General features: G+C 32.5%; 1 protein-coding gene across 2 annotated transcripts; it reads left to right on the top strand.

The window, feature by feature from the left end:
* The first annotated feature begins 7,558 nt into the window (after positions 1-7,558).
* On the top strand, positions 7,559-18,660 carry LOC139846921 (uncharacterized). 2 transcript variants are annotated; one of them, XM_071836503.1, is made up of 12 exons: positions 7,559-7,749; positions 7,854-8,005; positions 8,468-8,844; positions 10,121-10,302; positions 10,391-10,542; positions 13,759-14,108; positions 15,165-15,349; positions 15,442-15,596; positions 15,789-16,138; positions 16,576-17,048; positions 17,425-17,531; positions 17,614-18,660. In XM_071836503.1, the coding sequence occupies exons 1-10, from the start codon at positions 7,591-7,593 to the stop codon at positions 16,611-16,613; spliced, it is 2,100 nt and encodes a 699-aa protein (XP_071692604.1). In that variant the 5' UTR covers positions 7,559-7,590; the 3' UTR covers positions 16,614-17,048; positions 17,425-17,531; positions 17,614-18,660. The 2 variants fall into 2 exon arrangements, with proteins under 2 accessions (XP_071692604.1, XP_071692602.1); XM_071836501.1 differs by having other exon boundaries at positions 17,610-18,659.
* The last annotated feature ends 5,995 nt before the right edge of the window (positions 18,661-24,655 follow it).

Genomic DNA, 24,655 nt, shown 5'->3' with positions numbered 1-24,655 from the left:
AAAGACGAAATAAATCCGTCAATTCAGCCATTGTACGACCTGCGGGGTCCCTGGTCCACTCCCATGTGATGTTCGAAACATAGTTGAATAAATATTTTCTCATCGCTTATTTGGTTCCGTGGCGGCTTTACAATAGTTGAATAAAATTGGTAAAAATGGTTTGTTCACAAACACTACTTTTGTGAAGCAGCTTCCGACTAACATTGGGTGCTTATGTTATATACATGGTCGTCTCAACATTTTAAAGGCCCTAGACGAAAATAAATATGAGCTCACATATACATTAAAATTTGCTACTACACATAAAAAAATAATACTCCAATTTATATATTTATTTACTTACATTGTATTTAACTATTAAAAACAAATTATTTTAACTTTAATTGATAGTTTTTTTATCTGATTTTAATATATTGAGAAAAATATTTACATATCCAAAATTTTGGTTCCTTCTAAATTTTTGGGCCCTAGGCGGTTGCCTATCTTATACCTTGGCCATACCAATATACCTTGTATAATCATACAATTTTTTTAATAAAAATTTATGGAAATCAGATAAAATAAATTTTGAAGCAAAAAATGATTTTTTTCTAGTATGATAAAACTTGAAGGTAAGTCTTGTATAAATAAAAGCAACTGAAATTAAAAAAAATGTCAGAGAATCCTATCCACAATCTTATCTTGCAACACGCACCACACATTACACAGGAATCAAAACACACCGTGTGTGGTGCATGTTTTTTTTTTTTTTGAACGACGATTTTTTGGCATTAGTAAAACATTTCTTTCAACGACCCTCATCATTTGCACGTAACACACACGTTCGGCCGGAAACCCGAACCCGATCGACGGTACTCGGGAACACATCCATTCGGGCAGTGTTCCAGAGTAGAGGTCCGTGAACGAATTTGGTAAAACCTCCCTATAGGGTCAATATATACCACCATTATTGGTGTTCAATTATTTTAAAGAAAATCATGTCATTCCCTAAGGATCGAACCCATGACCTCTCCCTATCCCATGACACAAAAGTACGTGCTACCACTCAATCTAGTTGACGAAGTGTAAAATTTTCAGAATTTCTTTTTAATAATATGGAAGTGTAACCACTCTTCTATCGATTTGTGCTTCGAAATTGAAATGAGTTGCAGGTTTGTTCATCCTTAACTATGGAAGCTTACTCTCGGTGTATGAGTGTATTGTCCTGGTAATTTTTTGGGGTCTTTTTAAAAAAATTTGTAGACTAAATTGAAGATTCTGTTATGATAATAATAATAATTGTGCAAGTATGGAACTACAATAATGCAAGTATGGATAGTCAATTTTGGTACAATTTTATAGTCAACTTGGGGTCACTTCCATAGTATCTTTTTGTAGTATAAATACCCATGAGTTATGCTTGTAAAGATGTACCATTTCTCACACTTACATCCATAGTGTTTCTTCCTTTCTCTCTTTACTCATATACTCTTGTTCTTAAGATTTTCAAAGTCTATATTCAAGAACCAATCCACTAAAGGTAGTTATAAGCCTACTGAATTATAACACGTTATCAGCACGAAGTGCTCCGTATAAACAAGGTTTATCTAAGCAAGTACAAGTCACTAATCAAGATAAATATTCAAGTCCAGCAGTACGCTGCTTCGGACCGGTGTACCCTGGGAACAGACGAAGAATATGTTTAAGGGAATTGTGTCAAACACAAGCCCGGTTAAAACCTCCAATTCGGTTAGATCGTTTTAACTTCCTCTGTTTGATTGATTATATACTTGGTTGTTTCAGTTTCGTATACAATTTTCTTACAAACTTAAACAGACTCTTGTTCACGAAATTGATTATTTCATGTACGAAACTGAGATATGATGATAGTTTTATTAGGTGTATATGTCTGCTATGATTTATGAAACTGATCTTCTATCTACAGCTATATATGGACTTACTAATATTAATTTTTTTTTAGTTTTTTACGATAATCCATATATCTACAACTTCATACTTACGGTTATGCGTAAATTGCTTTATAACCAAATTGGCTAACCAAAAGGTGATTCAAGTATTTAATTCGGTAAAATAGATTGCCCATTATTTATATATATATAAAATCTTAATATATAGATCATGATGTTGTATCATAATAAACTGATAAAACGGGCTTCGGTGTAAGTGCTAAGATTAATATGTTTGTTTATATACACACATGCCAAGATTTCAACTAAATTTGTTTTGACAGCTACTTGTTAAATTATTCTAATTAAATTTGGTTACTAATTATATGGGTGACTAGGATAATATTTAAATACACTATATTTATCTATTATTAATGAATTAGATGATAATGGGTTGTTTGTTAAATTATCTTTATCTTCATCTTATGAGCTAAATATATTAATATTGAATACTCCGTAACGTGAATGTACCCTTTTTAGTGCTATCTTAGTGCAGTTGTTGACATCTTAATTATTGGTGATAATTAAATTCAATATTTAACTGTGATATTGATACAATATAAACTGACCAACTTGCGATTATTATTCGGCATATAATATTGGTGTTGTATAATGTTTATTATAATATTCCCTTTTATTAAGTGGTGGAGTAGTTGGTTAAGATTTGTATATTTATACATGTAAACTTGAATATCTGTACATATTGTTATATAAATGCCAGCTCGAATGCATAATTGATTCAACCATGTAATGTTTTAATGTTTATTGAACATTAATTATTTTAATTTGTTGAACGATTTGTTATGCATAATTGATAATGATGATGACCTTTTATGACTTCAAATATATTTGGTGTATGCATCAAGTAGTTGTATATCTATATATCCATAGATATTCTATATGTAAGAAGCGATCTCCATGATATTTTACATATTTGATACGAAATCTTATATTTAATTTATTGTGTTAAATAAGATTGAACCTTATTTAATTTACGTTTATATTAATTATTAATTATAAATTTGGCTTTTTAATTGGCTTTGTAATTTATAATGAGCACTCAAGTGATTATGAGATATGCTATTTTCTTATTGACACTTTTGGGACAATACTACGAATGTCGAATGTGGTTTTTACTCATGTTGAACCTTGCGAGGTTCTTGATCGAATCTTGCGAGGTTCTTGGCTGAACCACTCCCCAAATTAATGAAAGGGAAGATGATGCTCAAATTGTGAGCGTGATTAAAGTTTGGAATCATTTGAATTCCTTGTGCGTAACTATTTCTTGAATACATGAACATCTTATTTAGCTCTACAAATAAGTCCCAAAAGAAAAGAAAACGAGAGTGAATCTGTTGAAAAATCTTAATTAAATAAACTATGAGCTACCTTGAGACTTGAATGGTTTGAATTTTCTAAGATTCCTAGCTTGTTATGTATCACTCATAAATAAATGGTTTTAGACCATAACGCATATGATTAAAAGCGCATATGATAAAAAGCACATATGATGATTAATGAAAACCACATATGGTGATTAATAAAAAACCATTAATTAAAAGCACATATGGTGATTAATGAAAAGCACATATGGTGATTAATGAAAAGCACATATGGTGATTAATGAAAAACACATTGAGAAAGAATCACCAATGTTTCTTGAAAGAATTCAAGGTGATATATATGGGGACATGCAAATTTACATGCTGCGATATTATTTCACTTTTGACAAAGTGCAACTCATAAATATTCTCCCCTACAACTTGATTTTGGCCGAGAGCTAAATATTTCCCACCATTAGAACATTTGATTGTGCAGTGTATATTCTAGTTACACAACCACAACGCACTAAAATGGGTCCTCAAAGGAGGATGGGGATATATATATATGTTAAATATGAAACATCTTCAATTATAAGATATATTGAACCTATAACGGATAATGTTTTTACAGCACGTTTTGCTGATTATCATTGTTCCCTAGATTAGGGAGAGAAATGAAAAATAAAGAAAAGGATGTTTCATGGTGTGAACATAAATTAATGTATCTTGATCATCGCACAAAAGAATGCGAAAAGAAAGTTAAAAAAAAAATAATGCATATGCAAGAACTTGCAAATAAATTACCTGATGCATTTACAGATACAAAAAGGAGTGACTAAATCATGTATACCAGCAGTAAATGCTTCAGCTAGAATTGAAATTCTAAAAGTTGGAAATGTCACTCATGAGTCTTTGCCACGCCTGAAACGTGGGAGACCAATTGGTTCCAAAGATAAAAAAATCCTCGAAAAGAAAAATCAGCTGATAATGAGGTAAAAGAAAGTGTTCAAGAAGAACCACTAATCAATATTCCTTCTGCAGAGGGTATTGATAAATGTAAATACATAAATTGCAATAAATTATGCAATAATATGGAATCGAAATGGAATGACAAATATTGATGAGAATTTTTCATATAATGACATCATGAATAAAGATGATGAGCTGAAACCAAAATCTGTCATTGAATGTCAAAATAGACATGACTATATACGAGCTGAATTAGAATTGCTCAATAAAAGAAAAGTTTTCGGATAAATCATTTTCACTTTAAAGATGTGAAACGTATGGGACACAAATGAATTTTTACCCGAAAAGGAAATGAGAAAAAATGAAGTTACAAGGTAAAGCTATACTTGTAACTCAAGATTTTTCTCAAAGACCAGGAATTGATTATGAGGAAACTTATTCTCCTGTTATGGATGCAATTACTTTTAGATACTTAATCATCCTGGCAGTTTCTAAAAATTTAGAAATGCATCTCATGGATGTTGTGACTGCTTATCTATATGGATCACTTGATAGTGATATATATATATATATGAAGATACCTGAAAGATTTAAGGTATCAGAAGCAACCAATGCAAAACTTAAAGAAATGTACTCAATCAAGTTACAAAGGTCTTTATATGGGTTGAAACAATCGGGTTGCATGTGGTATAAACGATTAAGTGATTACTTGATAAGCAAAGGGTATACAAATAATTATATTTGCCCATGTGTATTCATTAAGAAAACAACATCCGGATATGTGATCATAGCTGTTTATGTCGATGATCTTAACATCATAGGTACAAATAAAGAGATCCATGAAGCCATTCAACTTCTAAAGAAAGAATTTGAAATGAAAGATCTCGGAAAAACCAAGTATTACCTTGGTTTACAAATTAAGCATATGCCTAATGGTATACTTGTACATCAAACAACATATACTGAAAAGATTTTGAAACGTTTCAATATGAAAAAGGCGAAACCATTAAGTACTCCTATGGTTGTTAGATCACTCAATGTTGAAGCTGATCCATTTCATCCGTGTGAAGATCATGAAGATATTCTTGGACCAGAAGTACCATATCTTAGTGCAATTAGAGCTCTTATGTATCTTACAAATTATACAAGACCTGACATTTCTTTTGCAGTTAATTTGTTGGTAAGGTTCAACTCTGCTCCTACCAAAAGACACTGGAATGAGATCAAACACATATTTCGATACCTTCGAGGAACTACCGATTTAGGATTATTTTATTCTAACGAATCAAAACAAGTTTTGGTTGGTTATGCAGATGCAGGTTATTTATCTGATCCACATAAAGCTAAATCTCAAACTGGATATGTATTCCTAAATGGAGGTACTGCAATATCATGGCGTTCTAAAAAACAAACACTTGTTGCAACATCATCAAATTATGCCGAAGTGATTGCATTACATGAAGCTACTTGGGAATGTTTTTGGTTGAGATCAATGACACAACTCATTACTTATTCTTGTGGACTAGAACCCGATAAAAGTCCAACATCTATCTATGAAGATAATGCAGCTTGCATAGCACAAATGAAAGAATGATATATCAAAAGTGACCGAACAAAACACATACCTCCTAGATTCTTCTCATACACTCAAGACATCATTAAGGACAACTAGATTGAAATGATATATGTTCAATCCATCAAAACTCTGCTGATCTTTTCACCAAAGCACTTTCAACTGCTATTTTCAGAACGCATGTTCACAATATTGGCATGAGGCAAGTTCAAAAGATGTAACAGCTCAGCAATGTCTACTTGAGGGGGAGTCAACTATATGCTGCACTCTTTTTCCCTTAGCTAAAGTTTTTATCCCACTGGGTTTTTCTTTGGCCAAGGTTTTTAACGAGGCAGTAACTTACAGTTGATCTTTAACAAACAAAATTGCTATCCAAGGGGGAGTGTTATGATAATAATAATAATTGTGCAAGTATGGAACTACAATAATGCAAGTATGGATAGTCAATTTTGGTACAATTTTATAGTCAACTTGGGGTCACTTCCATAGTATCTTTTTGTAGTATAAATACCCATGAGTTATGCTTGTAAAGATGTACCATTTCTCACACTTACATCCATAGTGTTTCTTCCTTTCTCTCTTTACTCATATACTCTTGTTCTTAAGATTTTCAAAGTCTATATTCAAGAACCAATCCACTAAAGGTAGTTATAAGCCTACTGAATTATAACAGATTCAAAGATATAGTGGGTTTTGAGATCTGGGTTAGAAGAGATGACTTGGAGAAGATAAGTACTCCTTGTCTTTTTGCCACTTTATTCATTTATGCCCTTAAGGTTATAATTTATACAACATTTAGCCCTCCAAATAAAAATATGTCGTTAAGTATATTCTAAATTCTAAATATGTAAATAAATGTACTCCATATATTGTTGTGAAAAAACATAAAATGTAATATAAAATATCAATATATCAACATATTTAATTACCTTTGCATTGACCCTTAGGCCTTAGGGTACCGAAGTATATAATTGTTTGAATGTATTAATCAATTGGAATGATAAAAGAACTAGAAAATAGGTATTTAAATTTGTATATGTAAATGGTCCATTAGTATACTATAACTTTGTACACGTCTAACATATACTTCATTCGTCTTAATTTAATAGTTCACAGACAAATAAAATTCATTATTACTTTATAATTTTTGTTTATTTTTCATTGATATTTTACTTAAATATTTATTTATGTGTTATATATAAAATACTTGAATTTATAATGGTTAGCCTTTTAATTTTTGATAAAAAAATTTGATCAACAAGTCGCAAAGTTGGTCATGAATTTTTATGTGCTACCAGTGATCAAATGTTCTAGATCCGTCATTGATTTTAACCGACAACATTGTTCGGTGACAGGTATCACACTCGGATTCACACGCATCAAACATGACACGTGATGCATAATTAGGGATATTATTGAAATTTTGAAATTTTGAAATTTCATGAATATATTGTTAAACAAAAAAAAAAGCCTCACATACGTGGGATTATGTATGTTGTTGTTGTTGTATATTATTGTTAAACAATTTTGGAAACGGGGAACATTCCGTGACCAATTCCCCTTATATTACTTTTGTACTACATTGGGCCGCAAATAATAATGAAATTAAAATATGTAGGTGGGCTACTAAGCTAAAAAAAAAAAAGGGTATCGTGGGCTGGCGTATGATAAATGTAAATTGGGTAATTCTTCGTATATCCAACCAATATCGGTGGCTTAATTCGCCCTAGTTTCCTCCTGATTTTGATTTGTTCTTTCTTTGCCATCAACAACAACAACGATGAGAACTATCGTATTGACGGTTTTGAGCACCGATGGGTCAACTTTACCATCTCAAGTCACCGTGAGTGTTCCAAATAACGGGCAAGTTAAGGATCTTATTCGGGCTTTGACCGCTGCTTGTTGTTTGGGAGATGATGAAACATTATTGGTGGCTGAGGTATATCTGTACCAACCAATAAGCCAATTAAGCCTTGTTCGAGAGCTTTTTTTGGATGTTTCCTTATGTGATAGTTAGTTTATAGATGATGATTTTGTGTGCAGATATACTTCAACCGCATGATTCATTTATTGGATGTATTAGAGGCCCCATTAGAGTTGTTACGGGATGAAGATGATCAAGTGCTTGTTGCTTACAGGCTACTAAAGGATGATGATTATTTGCCTTTGGTTGTTTTTATACATCGTTTTGAAGGGTAAGCTGCTATTTTTCTCATCTCTTATTTGGGTCGGGTCTGGTTGGATGATAAGGTAATAGAATCATGTGTCATCGTCCTTTATTGCGCTAATCAATCAATTTTCAATCAATCTGCAATAATCTTTTGTATCATTTTTTTAATATTTGTGTAATAAATCTTCAGTTAATCTGCAATACTATTTGTAAATACGTGTATAACCTCATTTTTATGTTAGTTAATGATGTGACATTTGGCAACAGTTCACAAAAACAGAAAATTAAAAAACCAAGATACATGAAAATGATAATAAGAAATGCCCTCACATATTTTGTAAGAAATATACATGTAATATATAATTTGACTCATTTAAAAAGTAAAAGATACACTTGTAATACGTTGGAAGGAAAACGGATTGTTTGCATTTGGTTATATATCTTAAGATCAACCATACCTGTTTTTTTTTTTTTTTTCACTTTTCAGAAACTATGGGATTCCTCTAGTGGCCAAGATTCCTGAATGTAGTAACGGTGTCGAAGTACATCGGAAATTTCTCAAGTTACTCCAACCGTTTTGTATTCAAGAAGAAATTCCTGTAAATGGAAGCTTTGGATTCCAGTTCAACCACAATATCCTTTCTTCAGAAACATCCGAGATGGTGATGGATGAAGAATTATTAATCTCGTCATCCCGTAAAATTTGTGTAACTGTTACCTGGTCTGATGAAATGTTGAAACGATATGATACTACTACAGTTTTTAGCCATTTACCTCCAACGGCAAGTAACCCTCCAAAGCCGGTATCATTGTTTGCATGTCTTGAAGCTTTCTCAGAGGAAGAACACTTCCCGAAGAAATGTGGTACATCATCATAGTTTGTTAGTAAACCCTAAACTCGTCCATTTTGACCCATTTCGTATATAATGGGCCATTTTTTGTTTTACTTTATACTGACTGCTCAAATAAATGAATTAGCTGAAAATGGTCAAGTTGGTTACAAGTTGTCGCAAGTACTGTGTGTTGGCCTCCTGTATTGTAAATTTTAGTAACAGATATAATAAACTTATTAACTAATTGATGATTACCACTGATTCTTCTTTTGAAGAAATTCTCATACCACCGGTGAGAGACAAGTTGGAAACTTTTGTATATATTTTGGGATACTCATCATGTGTTTTTTTTGTTAGGGTTTGTGATGTATACAACTTTATGTATAACTAGTCCGGATCCGGCCCGCGCGATGCGGCGGGGGGCTTTCGGTCTGTGTATTCATATTTAACGTAGCGTTGTGTATTTACAGAGGGGAAAACGGCTCAATTCTTAAGCGCCGTTTTAGATGTCGTTGTCTTAAGCGTTTTTTAAAAAGTGTCCGTTTCGAACGTAGTTAGTTTCGTTTTGTTCATAAAAATTTTTCGATCGAGTGTAACGGTGCTGTTGGAAAAATTTAACTTGCGGCGAACAGAAAGATACGGGCTGTCGTTGTGTTAAACGTTTTTTAAAAAGTGTCCGTTTCACGTATAGTTAGTCCCTTGGGTTCGTGAGACTTTTTCAAGTTGAATGGAGGTCTTAGAAAAATTTAACTCGCACCGAGCGAGAAGATAAAGCCCGTTATAAATTCGGGGGAATTAGTTTATTTTTTTTAATAAAATTATATGTTTACGCTTTCTACCCCTGAAAAAGTGTAAACTTGAGGGGCTGTTGTGTAAATTGATAAATTGAGTCGAATTTGAGGGACCGATTGTAGTCTTATATACTAAAAGCCATGGCTAAATGTGTAGTTTCAGTTGATTAGGATTGTAGTGTGAACGCAAACTCAAGACTACAATCCGAATCAACTGAAACTACACATTTAGCCATGTCTTTTAGTATATAAGGGTTAATGTGGTAAGTTGCGGATTCAAGCTGTGTTTATTCTTCGGTTATTTATGTTTTGCATTTTTGTTAATTCTATATAAGTATATAAGTGTATGCATCTTTTTTGTCAAATCCATATGTGTTCTCTATGAATCTTCTTGTTGAGTTATTTTTACATCGCTTTTGGTATATGTATATATTCTCTTTTTTTGGTTGTGTTTATTGGTTGATTAAACATAGCATTAGTTCCGTTCTCATATTATTTCCATTTTTTTTATGTTAGTTTTGCCTTTGCCTTCAACAACAATGAGAAGTATTGAATTGACGGTTTTGAGCACCGACGGGTCAACTTTACCATATCAAGTCACCGTGATTGTTCCAAAAAATGGAGTAGTCAACGATCTTTATCGGGTTGTGACCACTGCTTTATCTTTGGGAGATGATGAAACTTTATTGGTGGCTGAGGTATATCTGTACCAATTAAGAAGCCTCGTTCGAGCTTTAATTAGGGTGTTTTCTTATTTGATAATAAGTTTATGATTTATGTGTGCAGATATACTTCAACCGCATGATTCATTTCTTGGATTTATTAGAGGCCCCATTACATTTGTTCGGGGATGATTATGATGAAGCGATTGTTGTGTACAGGCTACTCAAGGATGAGGATTCATTGCCTTTGGCTGTTTTTATACATAATTCTGGAAGGTAATTAAGCTGCTATTTTTCTCATCTCTTATTTGGGCCGGGCCGGGCCGGGCTTGGTTGGTTATAAGCTAGTTAATACTCCAATGTTGTTTCATCGTGCTCTACTGCTCTAATCAATCAATTTTGGCAATAATTCTGTTGTATCATGTAAATTTGTAAGTGAATCCTTACTAAGCATTATACTCTTAATAATTAGTTTCACTGAACCCTTTAGTATGTGTAAATACGTGTATAACCTCATTTGTAATTTAGTTAATGTGACATTTGGTAAAAATTTACAAAAACAGAAATTAAAAAACCTAAATGAGTTAGATACATGAAAATGATAAGGTAGTAAGAAATACCTTCACATACTCGAAAGAAAGAAATATATATGTGTATGTATGTATATAGGGGCAGGATCAATGGGGAAGTAACCAATCGGGGGAAGCGGGGGGAAGCAATTTTTTTTTTTTTTTCGTTTTTTGAAAAAACTTTGTTCACGAACATTATAGATTGGATGAAAATAAGAACATTTAGAAAAGACACTTCGTGATGAATGTTATTATTTTGGCGGGAAAACGATCGACAAAAATAACATTCAAGATAATATTGTTCGTGAAGAATGTTAACGTTTTTTTTTCATGTTTTGTGAAGTAAAATTTAGCCCGATTTAGAGTTTAGGGTTTAGGGTTTGGTGTTTTGGGTACCAAACCCTAAACCCTAAACCCTAAACTCTAAACCGTTCGTGTTAAAAACTCAATCTAAATCCTAAATCTAAACCCTAAATTTCTAAACCCTAAACCCTAAATTTCTAAACCCTAATATCTAAACCCTATAAACCCTAATATCTAAACCCTAATATCTAAACTCTAATGTCTAAAACCTCAACATACGCTCGAAAAACACGATAATTGTTATATATTACTTCTTCGAGCGTTTTCCCGCCAAAATAATAACATTCATCACGAAGTGTCTTTTCTAAATGTTCTTATTTTCATCCAATCTATAATGTTCGTGAACAAAGTCTTTTCAAAAAACGAAAAAAAATTTTTTGCTTCCCCCCGCTTCCCCTGATTGGTTACTTCCCTCTATATATATATATATATATATATATATATATATATATATATATATATATATATATATATATATATATATATATATATATATATGGTCTTAATCAAGAGGGAAGCACTTTTTTTGGGGAAGGGGAAGCAATATTTTTTTTTTTTTTTTTTTTTTTCGTTTTTTGAAAAAACTTTGTTCACGAACATTATAGATTAGATGAAAATATGAACATTTAAAAAAGAAACTTTGTGATGAATGTCATTATTTTGGCGGGAAAACGCTCGAAGAAAAAAGAAAAAACATTCAATGCATTGAATGTTTTGCTGCTGAGTTTTTTTTAAGGGGATAGAAATTAGGGTTTAGCTATTAGGGTTTAGAAATTAGGGTTTTGGGTTTAGAAATTAGGGTTTAGGGTTTAGAAATTAGGGTTTAGATTGAATATTTTAACACGAATGGTTTAGAGTTTAGAGTTTAGGGTTTAGGGTTTTGGGTTGAGGGTTTATGGAGTAAACCTGAAAACCCTAAACCCTAAACTCTAAATCGGGTTAAATTCGAAAAAAAAACACTTCACACAAGATGAAAACAAAACGATGCAAATAAACTCAGCAGCAAAAATTGCTATTTTTTTCTTTCGTTTTTTGAAAAAGCTTTGTTCACGAACATTATAGATTGGATGAAAATATGAACATTTAATAAAGACACTTTGTGATAAATGTTTTTATTTTGGCGGGAAAACACTCGAAGAAGTAATATATAACAATTATCGTGTTTTTCGAGCGTATTTTGAGGGGTTTAGAAATTAGGGTTCAGATATTGGGGTTTAGAAATTTAGGATTTAGATTTAGGATATAAATTGAGTTTTTAACACGAACGGTTTAGAGTTTAGGGTTTAGGGACTAAACCCAAAACACTAAACCCTAAACTCTAAATCGGGCTAAATTTTGACAAAAAGTACTTCACATAACCTGAAAAAATTAAACGTTCGAAGATTAACATTCTTCATGATCAATATTATCATGAATGTTATTTTTGTCGAGCGTTTTCCGCCAAAATAATGACATTCATCACAAAGTGTCTTTTTTAAATGTTCATATTTTCGTGTGATCTTGATGCTTGAAAAAAAGTTTAAAAAAAAAAAATTTACTTCACCCACTTCCCCCCGTTGCCCCCCAATTGGTTACTTCCCCATTGATCCTACCCTATATATATATATATATATATATATATATGTAGTGGTAGGATCAAGAGGGAAGTAACCATTCGGGGGGAAGCGGGGGAAGCAAAAACTTTTTTTTTTTTTCGTTTTTTGAAAAAACTTTGTTCACGAACATTATAGATGAGATGAAAATATGAACATTTAGTAGAGACACTTTTTGATAAATGTTTTTATTTTGGCGGGAAAACGCTCGAAGAAGTAATATATCACAATTATCGTGTTTTTCGAGCGTATTTTGAGGTTTTAGCTATTGGGGTTTAGATATTAGGGTTTAGAAATTTAGGGTTTAGGGTTTAGATTTAGGGTTTAGATTTAGGATTTAGATTGAGTTTTTAACACGAACGGTTTAGAGTTTAGGGTTTAGAGTTTAGGGTTTGGTGTTTTGGGTTTATGGAATAAACCCAAAACACCAAACCCTAAACCCTAAACTCTAAATCGGGCTAAATTTTACTTCACAAAACATGAAAAAAAACGTTCATATTCTTCACGAACAATATTATATTGAATGTTATTTTTGTCGATCGTTTTCCCGCCTAAATAATAACATTCATCACGAGGTGTCTCTTCTAAATGTTCATATTTTCGTGTGATCTTGATGCCGGAAATTTTTTTTTTCAAAAAAACGAATTTTTTTTTTTTTGCTTCCCCCGATTGGTTACTTCCCCATTGATCCTGCCCATATATATATATATATATATATATATATATATATATATATATATATATATATATATATATATATATATATATATATATATATATGTGTGTGTGTGTGTGTGTGTGTGTGTATATATATATATGTATGTATGAAAAGTAAAAGATACGCTATAGTTTGGAGAAGTAATACATTGGAAGGAAAACAGACACATCATCATTGTTCTAGTTAATTTATTGTTTACATTTGGTTATATAATATTAAGACGAACCAAACACGGGTTTTCACTTTTCAGAAACTATGGGATCCCCCAAGTGGCTAGGATTTCTGAATGTAGCAACGGTCTTGACATACATCGGATATTTATCAAGTTACTCCAACCGTTTTGTATTCAAGAAGAAGAATATTCTTCTGTCAATGGAAGCTTTGGATTCCGGTTCAACCACGACATCTGTTCTGATGAAAGATCCGAGATGGTGATGGATAAAGAATTATTATTAATCCCGTCATCACGTATAATTTATGTCTTTGTTACCTGGCCTCATGAAATGTTGAAACGATACGATACTACAGTTTTTAACCATCTACCTCCAACTTCAAGTGTTGAAGCATTCTCAGAGGAAGATCCGTTCATGAAGAAATGTGGTAAGTCATCATATTGTTACAAAACCTAATAAAAGGCGGCCGTTTTGACGCTTTTTGTTTTACATTATACTGAATTTCTCAAATGAGTCGTCCATTTTGACGTTTACATTTTGAGCCTAAACAGTGAGACCTGTTACCCAACATGCGCTTCCCACCTTTTTCACCACCTATACTGAAGTCCTTTAGACATTGTTGGTACCCTTTATGTGGGTAATACTTTGTTTTACATTATACTGAATTTCTCAAATGAGTCGTCCATTTTGACGTTTACATTTTGAGCCTAAACAGTGAGACCTGTTACCCAACATGCGCTTCCCACCTTTTTCACCACCTATACTGAAGTCCTTTAGACATTGTTGGTACCCTTTATGTGGGTAATACTTACGATGAATATATTGTTAATACTTTTAGATAAAGTCCTAAATGCAATATATACATCTGGTAACTAGCTAGCAAAAAGGTGGATATGAGGCGATTACCATTGATTCTTCTTTTGAAGAAATTCTCATACCACCAGTGAGAGACAAGTTGGAAACTTTTGTATCTATTTTGGGATATATCATGAATCTTGAAATTGAAACTGTGTTTTTATAATTTTTAGGTCTTTTGTGTTTTTTTTTTTTTTTTATTTATTTTATTATTATTATCAGGGTTTGTGTTAATACCACTAGTGAGAGACAAGTTGGAAACTTTTGTATCTATTTTGGGATACTCATATCATGAATCTTGAAATTGAAACTGTGGTTTTATGATTTTTAGGTCTTTTTATGTGTTTTATTAGGGTTTGTGTTCATTCTGCTAATGTATACAACTTTTTGTATATGTTGGTCATTTGCATATGTGTCGTCGTAGAATCTTAAGATTTAAGTTGTGTTTATTCTTTTGGTTATTCATGTTAATTCTGCATAAGTATACAAGTATATGAATCTTCATGTTAAGCTATTTTTACATCACTTTTGGTATATGTATATATTCTCTTTTTATTGTCGTGTTTGTTGGTTGATTAAACATAGCATTAGTTCCGTTCTTACATTATTTCCATTTTTTTAATGTAAGTTCTGCCTTTGCCATCAACAACAACGATGAGAAGTATCGTATTGACGGTTTTGAGCACCGACGGGTCAACTTTACCATCTCAAGTCACCGTGAGTGTTCCAAAAAATGGAGTAGTTAAGGATCTTATCCGGGCTTTGACCACTGCTTGTTGTTTGGGAGATGATGAAACTTTATTGGTGGCTAAGGTATATCTGTACCAATTAAGAAGCCTCGTTCGAGCTTTTAATTAGGGTGTTTCCTTATGTGATAATAAGTTTATGATGATTTATGTGTGCAGATATACTTCAACAACATGATTCATTTATTGGATGCATTAGAGGCCCCAATACATTTGATCGGGGATGAAGATGATGATGAAGTGCTTGTTGCTTACAGGCTACTCAAGGATGATGATTCTTTGCCTTTGGCTGTTTTTATACATCGTTATCAACGGTAATTAAGCTGCTATTTTTCTCATCTCTTATTTGGACACATTTTAAAAAGTAAAAAAGAGACACTATAGTTTGGACAAGTAATAGTACATAGGAAGGAAAACAGACACATCATCATTCTTCTAGTTAAATTATTGTTTACATTTGGTTATATAATATTAAGACGAACCAAACACTGGTGTTCACTTTTCAGAAACTATGGGATTCCCCAAGTGGCTAGGATTTCTGAATGTAGCAACGGTCTTGACATACATCGGAAATTTATCAAGTTACTACAACCGTTTTGTATTCAAGAAGAAGAATATTCTTCTGTGGATGGAAGCTTTGGATTCTGGTTCAACCACGACATCTGGTCTGATGAAACATCCGAGATGGTGATGGATAAAGAACTATTATTAATCCCGTCATCCCGTATAATTTATGTCTTTGTTACCTGGCCTCATGAAATGTTGAAACGATACAATGCTACAGTTTTTAGCCATCTACCTCCAACTTCAAGTGTTGAAGCATTCTCAGAGGAAGATCCGTTCCTGAAGAAATGTGGTAACTCATCATATTGTTACTAAACTTAATAAAAGGCGGCCATTTTGACGCATTTTGTTTTTAATGAGACCATTTTTTGTTTTACTTTATACTGACTGCTCAAATAAATCAATTAGCTGAAAATGGTCAAATTGGTTACCAGTTGTCTCAAGTACAAGTACTTGTGTATTGGCCTCCTGTTTTGTTACTTTTAGTATCAGATTTTATAAACTTATTAACTAATGAAATGGACAAAAGACTGTGAAGGTGATTTAACCAAAGTTACTTTTGATTTGTCCATTTTGGTGTTTACATTTTGAGCCAAAACAGTGAGACCTGTTACCCAACATGCGCGGCCCGCCTTTTTTGCCACCTCTACTGAAGTCTTTTAGACGTTGTTGGTACCCTTCTTGTGTGTATTACTTTACTTAAGATGAATATGTGCTTAATACTTTCAGATAAAGTCGTAAATGCAAGATACACATCTGATACCTAGCTAGCAAAAACGTGGATATGAGGAGATTACCTTACCGCTGATTCTTCTTTTGAAGAAATTTTCATACCACCAGTGAGAGACAAGTTGGAAACTTTTGTTGACTTTCCTATCTATTCATGACTTTGATCTTAAGTGAACTCTAGTTATTTAATTTTCTATTGTAGGAGTTATAGTTATTGTGGTTTTCAATTATTATGTATTTTAAATTAATGTACTTTTATTTTGAGTTTATCATCATATGTATTAGTTTTAAACTAATTCAAGGATGGCACCCGTGGACGACTGGCACAAATTCGTTATATGCCCGACCCGCCTCTCATAATCAAAGATACACGCAGCGAACTTTCTTTCACTGACTTTCTACCCCGGTGCCTTCCACCGATTCCTATCTTTTCAGTTCAGACTTGCGGTTTCGTTCTTTGAATTCTACAACGGGTAAGTCTGCGATTTTAGTTTAGATAATTGTTCCTTTCAATGGCATTCTTTAAATGGGTTTGATATTGCATCAAATGAAAGTATTACTCTGATTCTGCAGTCACTTATAAAGTATGAAACTTTATGCATCTTTTTGGCATACCCATATCATGAATCTTGAAATTGAAGATGTGGTTTTATGATTTTTCTGTCTTCTATGTGTTTTCTTTATTAGGGTTTGTGTTGTTAATTCTGCTCATGTGTTCTCAATGAATTTTGATGTTAAGTTGTGTTTTCATTGCTTTTAGTATAAGTTGTGTTTACAGCTACCTATGACCCAAACTCTGTACACGAAAATGTAATATGATATTATCCTCTTCTAATTCTGTATGTGCAGGCGTTGACGTTTTCAAAACACCTCACTTGCCGAACAACTGTAACAATCAACATCGTCAATGAACCTCCCTTGCACGTCATCAAAGATAGTCTTATTTCTAGAAAGCGGTAAGCGCTACAAATCAACAAATATTTTTACCACCATGTTGGCTCACACTCCACTTACATTTGAACAACGTTAATTAGATAGAGAAGGCGATCAACAGAAAAATAAAAAGAATAATGGCATTGACCAAGGTTAGATGCGGCAGGCAGTTTTCCCATTGATGCTTTAGCTGCACTTTTGTTGTATATAGCATCCACAAATGCCCCACTTATATAGCTTTTGCAAGCCAACGACATAACAAATGGCAGATGGATACTTCTGTATTGACCCTGCTTTCTGTAACAAAAATGTGTTTCTAATGTATATGACATATCTACATGAAGAGTGTTTGGAGTGGGTTCTACATTGTGATTGAAACCACATAACATACTTTTGGGAGCTAATTACACTCCAAAGGTGGCGGATTTCTGGCATTTAAAGCTAGTTGATAGAGGTGGGATTTACAGGCCAAGATTTTCAACAGTAAGAGGGACTCGAGGCTATATGGCCCCTGAATGTGTTTTAATCTTTCTATATCTTCCAAGGTTGATGTATTTAGTTACGGGGTTGTGATATTTTAGATGATAACGGGTCGGGGTTCAGGAGGAAAGAGAAAGACGAGTGATGGAAACAGTGAGATAGAGCCAGGGGTTAGAGAGAGAAGATACAGGAGTTTGGTCAAAGTCAAACTGAATCTTGGGTTGAGGAGATTGTATATGGGTCGGTAAAGGGCGAGTTTGATCGGAAAATTATGGAAAATCTGGTTAGAATTGCATTGCAATGTGTAGAGGAAGATATGCAGGTGAGACCTACGATGAGCCAAGTGGTTAACATGCTTCTGCATCTAAAAAAATGATACATCTCTACGTAACTAATGAGTTGTCATACGTATCAGCAAACGTATGGATTCTGGCTTTGTTTCAGGTGTTCATCGGTTCAGTTTTTTAGCTTATTCGGTTCGATTTTCTCGGTTTGAAACTATAAAGATCAAAACCGAAACAAAACGGAATTCGAATATTAAAACTGAACCCAAATTGAATTCGGTCCGGTTTTGGTTAAAACCAAATTCTCATTTCAATTTCTTTTTTCTTTTTCCCACGAGATGTAGAAATATTAAAGTATTAACTTTGTAAATATGTATTTATGTATGTATTTAAATGAATTTTATTGATTCAAACATATACATACGTACACTATTGACTTGGACATGTGCGCAATAACTTTCCCGTCCATGTATCATACAAAGTCTTGGTAGACTTTTGTATAAACTGATAATCTCAACCTGCAACTTAACTACTGCCTTCAAAGTTCACGGAAAAACCTTCATATAAACAACCTCGGCATCCACATCTTTCAGCTTAAACAAACCACATATGCCCAGAAATGTCTGAATATGCTCATTCATGACGGATCTTCATTAGTAGTCCCGCTAAACTGGCATCGGTCTCTTATGTGCAGAATAGAACCTTTAATCTCAAATTCTTCTTGGTTGATGAATTGTGTGGCCCTTCCCGGTGCGAGTAACGTTTGCTCTTTCCTCTATGGATCTCGCGTCAGCCATGATAGCTAGGTGTACTGGTGAATTAGGTGGTGTACTAGGTGTTGATTGTGGTGTAGTCTCCTGACTCTCATCCCTCTCTATCTTGACTATACTAGATGAAGCACATAAATTAAACTCTGTAATTGTAAGGTTCTGTAGCTGTACTCGATGAAACTTTTTCTCATGATCAGAAAACCCTTTAAGCAAAGGTGATTTCTTAGTACGTGGAATACACTACCCGAACCCTGCAGAAACAAAAAACAATCAAATAATTAAAAGCACCTAAACTATGAAATAAACCAAATAATAGAAAATTGCACATAGACTATAACAAAAATAAAGCAAAACTATCCCCGGTAGCGGCGTCAAAAACTTTATGTGCTAAATCAGATTATATAATTTACAAACAAGAAAAATATCAGAATTCGATCAATCACACAACTACAAGCAAGTGTACCCGATCATACAATAGTATAGAACTAATAAATCTAAGTTTCATTTATAGGGATAGCAATTTATCCTGGTGATTTATAACATGCAATTTTAAAATTAACAGAAAAACATTAAATCAGGGAGTTATCGTTTGACGACCGAAATGTTGAAGATAAAGATTTATTAAAAAAAATACTTCAAAACAAAAGCAAACGAATATATGAGAGTAATAAACAATCAGATTCAAACAAATATGTTCACTTATGAACTATTCACTTCATATGTTGGGAATTTGAATAAAATAGACAATTTCATATAATGTGTGTGATCAGAAATATACTCATGCGTTTCAGACGCAACTATATTAATTATCATGCAAATGTGTCACTCAAGTATATACTAATCAACAGACCGTCCATACATTTTAAATGACTTCTCAACTGAATTATTAACCTAGAACATGGCGATAGTAGATGTACTATCGCAGTCACTAATAATTGTGCTAACTTGTCGTCGTAACAATTCACACTTGGTAGTTTCTCTAATCACTCAATATCTTCTAATTGTCAAATAACTTGCATACTATTGTCACTTTATTATGAATAATTAAACTGATCCTATGAGTTGTCAGTTCAATCAGACAAGAATAATCCCCATGTATCATAATTAAATAATACTAAAACAAAGTCGATCTTTACTAAACAATAATTCTTCACACAATCAATTTGATTATCATAAAAATAAAATTATCATATTTCATCACCAGATATCATATGTGTGTGTAAACAAGGTCGTCAATATCCTCGAATTACGGGTATGAGCCAAAATATTTAACCCACTAATAGGTACACGAGTCCCGACGGACCGGGTAAAGAAAAATTATTGTGAACCACAACATAATTGGTTCTTGAAATTTACACACTTGATATAAATTATGATCACTAAAACCGTCATGAAAAACTATTTTAACATACTCATAACATTATGTAATAGTATATGACAATCTCGTCCATAACCATGAGTGGTTTATCCTTTTAATTAAAAACGTCACAAATGACTATTTTAGCGTACTTATGACATAATGTAATAGTATTTGACAATCTTGTTCATAATCATGAGTGGTTTATTATTTTAATTAAAACTCAAAATATTTTTATAGTTTATTATCTATATATATATATATATATATATATATATATATATATATATATATATATATATATATATATATATAAACTTGCAAAATCGCGAATTATAAATTAGTAACTAATAAAAATAATAACGTATGAGTAGAATCAAAAAAAGACTTTGTTTTTTTTTTTTGGGCAAAAAAAAAAAATACTATAAATAACGGGATCTTCATCGAAAAATGAAAATCCAAACCGATACACCAAAGAGAAGACACAACCGGATGACTCGAAACAAGTAAACGTCAAAAGCCGACGTTAACTTCAACCGAGCACAATCACAACCACAACCGCATCATACACAAATAAAAAAAATACAACCCTTACAACTACACAAAAACCAGCAAAATACCAACAAGAACACTACCAATCTAAAAGCCAAACAACAAAAACACAAACAAAGAAAGCACAAACTAAGAGGGTTTTTAACAAGAAAATACTTTGTTGTTATGCATCTGTCTCACGCATTTAACAAGACTTCAAAAACAATTTTTTTTTTCTTTTCGTAAAATTCAATTCGTAAAAACATCTTATCTGGGGCTACTTTCAAAGCTTAAAATATTAGGCCTGAGTCAATTATTTAGTGGACCTAATAAATTAATTATTTAAAATGTCCAATAAATAATTCTATTAAGACAAGTTTAATAATTTTAATGTAAACTTTTTTAATTCTCGTTAAGAATAAGTATACTAGTTTTATAAATTCGTGCATTATACAACAATCGTTCAAATTAGTATTTGATAATAATAGTATCAATATTTTATCAAATGTATACAATTATAACGAAAAAATCATTTATTACTAATAATATGTGTATCGAAAACATTAGTATTGAATACTAACATGAGCATGTACATTTCACGATAGTTGTATAAATTAATATTCGATAATGTTAGTATTGCTATTTAATTAATATATAATACAATTACAATGAAAAAACCTGTTTATTACTAATAAAATTTGGTATACAAAATTTTAGTATTGAACATTAACGCATAGAATATGAGCCTCTTACGACATATTATTTATCTAAAAATATAAATATGACAGTCTCTAAATATTAACATATTAAATTTTAATATATAATAATTAAAACTTGAAGAGAATATACTATAATTAAATAAATTGATATGTTAATCTATTATATATCTATATGGTTATGAATGTTACTACATTAAATAATAAAACTCATAATTCACGTAATTAATTAAACATATTACGGGTTGTATTTTTGTGATAATGTTTGTTCAATATTAGTTTGATAAAATTTTACGTTTTGTGATAATATGCTTCCATTATAAGTATGGTAGGTAAATTTCAACTTATATGAAATTTAATTGAGAAACATTATTTATCGAGTTTAATTGAGAAAATGATACGTGTGCAAATTTAATTCAGTTTAACTGAAAAATTGACACGTGTGAAAATTTAATTAAAATTAATTCAGAAATTAACACGTAAGATTATTGGCACGCGATTTATAGAACTGTATATAGATGTATAGATATAAATATATGATATGTGATATAATTATATTAATTATATACACATTATAATAAATGACTTATAAATGTTTATGTGTGTGACTCCGAAGGCTCATATGAAATCAGTCATATAGTTATGTGTTGTACCTTTTGCATAAATTCCACCAAAAGAACGATAAACAAAGACATATGTAAACATACATAAACTTACATAAAGGGAATGAGAAGAAGTAATAGACTAAACGAAGACACGCTGGATTTGCGAGTTGGCAATGGAAATTAAGCTTCGGTTGAAGCCATTGGTCACTATAAGCTTACTCTTCCAAGTGGTCTTATTGTTTTGTTGGAACAATGTTATTTTGCTCCTAGTATTAGGAGCAATATAGTTTGAAAGATGTTGGTTTTGAACTTGCATTTACGCACTTTGATTTTTCAGTTTCTAAGGATAATATTTTTTTATCTTAATGCCTACCCATGTGTGGTGTTTTTGAAATTGATATATATTGTGTGATTTCAAATGATAAATTCTGTGTATACATGTATCGCCAAATAATTCAAGCAAGACATGAATAAAACCTATCTATGACATTGTTTTCTTGGTCATATAAACAAGGCATTTCAAAACACTATTCTAATGGATTTTTGGAATCAACTGGATATGATTCCTTTGATGTGTGTGAATCTTGTTTATATGGAAAGATGACAAAGGTTCTTTTCTCCGATTTAGGAGAAAGAGATAAGGATCTTGTAGGACTAATACATACTGATATATATGGTCCTTTTAGTATAATGTCTAGATATGATGAGTCTTACTTCATTACAATAACTGATGGTTATAGTAGATATGGTTATGTTTTACTTGCTGAAACATAAACATGAAATTTTTTGAAAGGTTCAAAAGTATTCCAAAATAAAGTAAAGAGTCAGCTTAGAAATACCATTAAATCACTTGTCTCTGATGGAGGAAATGAGTTTATGAATCAAGAGCTTTTTGACCACTGAAGAATTGTGAGATTGTCTCACAATTCACTCCACCTTAGACACCACAATACAATAGTGTGTTTGAGTGGAGGAATCAAACTTTTTTGATATGGTTCGATCTATGATGCGTCTGACTACTCTATCTCCGTATTTTTGGGATATGCATTAGAGTCTGCTGCAGGTATACTCAATATGATTCCAACCAAGAAGGTAGGAAAGACACCATATGAGCTATGGTATGGGAAGATTCCCAAGTTGTCTTATTTGAAAGTCTGGGTTGTGAAGCGTATGTGAAGCATGACACTTTCAACAAAATCCAGAAGTATCAATGTCACTTTTGTGATACCCAAAGGAAATAATGGGTTACTACTTTCACTGCATATCTAAAACACAACGTGTTTACTGCTTGGTCTACTAAGTTCTTAGAAAGAGATCTTCTCTTATAAGAATTTAGTGGGAGTAAAGTAGATCTTGAATAAATATAAGAACCACAAAGTAACATACCTTTTATAAGCACTAGCTATCCACACGCTGAATCTGAGTGCATTGTTGGTGAGCCAGAACGTGGTGCACCTGTACTTCATAGATCTAGTAGAACTCCTCATCGGCATGGAGGTTTGAATATCTTATTAATTCAGATGAACCTCACCTAGGGGATTACGATGAACCCTCTATCTACCGTGAGGTTATATCAGTACCTAAGAATTTGCCAAATGACGAGATGCTATGAATGTAAGGATGCAGTCCATGAAAGAGAATCAAGTATGTGACTTGATTGATCTTCTACCCAATTGTAAGACAATGGGGCGTAAATGAGTCTTAAAGAGAAGACTGGCATGGACGAAAATTTAAACACTTTTAAAGCTCGATTCTTGGCAAAAGGTTATGAAGAAACTTTTTCACTGATCGCGAGCTTTATAAAGTAGGATACTTGTTGCCATAGCTACTTTTCATGATTATGAAGTATGGTAAATGGATATCAAACAACGCTTTCTGTAACACCCTGAATTTTATACATCAGAAAGTGTCACAGGAGAGTGTTCTCAGAAGTTCCACTAAAAGTGAACCTAAGACTTATGCATTTTCAGAATTCACATCAGAATCAGAATAAGTCAGAATCAGTCCCTGAAGGTTTCATGGGGAGCCGCGGCGCGGCTATGTACTGGAGCTGATGGTTATTCCTTTGCAAAAGTTCTATCTTCGATTTTGCCTTAGAGCGGCGTTGCGGGCCCATATGGTCGCGCCGCATCTTGTGCTGGGCTAGACTCAAATTTCAGCCATTTAAAAGGGGTTTAATGAGGGGCAAATGGGTCATTTCACGAATGGACGATTTTTGAACCACAAAACTGATCTCACCTCAATCTTATCCTCATTCCACCTCATTTTATTCATCTTCTTCAATCTCATCCTTTTAGAGTGAGAAAGAGATTTTCGAGTGAGAAAGCTCCGATCTAGGAGGAAGGAGGTCGATTTAGGTGAAAGCTCAAGAGATAAAGTTGTTCACCTCGTTCACGACTACGTT

The sequence above is a fragment of the Rutidosis leptorrhynchoides genome, chromosome 5 (assembly GCF_046630445.1).
Source record: "Rutidosis leptorrhynchoides isolate AG116_Rl617_1_P2 chromosome 5, CSIRO_AGI_Rlap_v1, whole genome shotgun sequence".
Lineage (NCBI taxonomy): Eukaryota > Viridiplantae > Streptophyta > Magnoliopsida > Asterales > Asteraceae > Rutidosis > Rutidosis leptorrhynchoides.
Note: the sequence above shows the minus strand (reverse complement) of the source record. Positions and strands in the feature narration are given on the sequence as shown.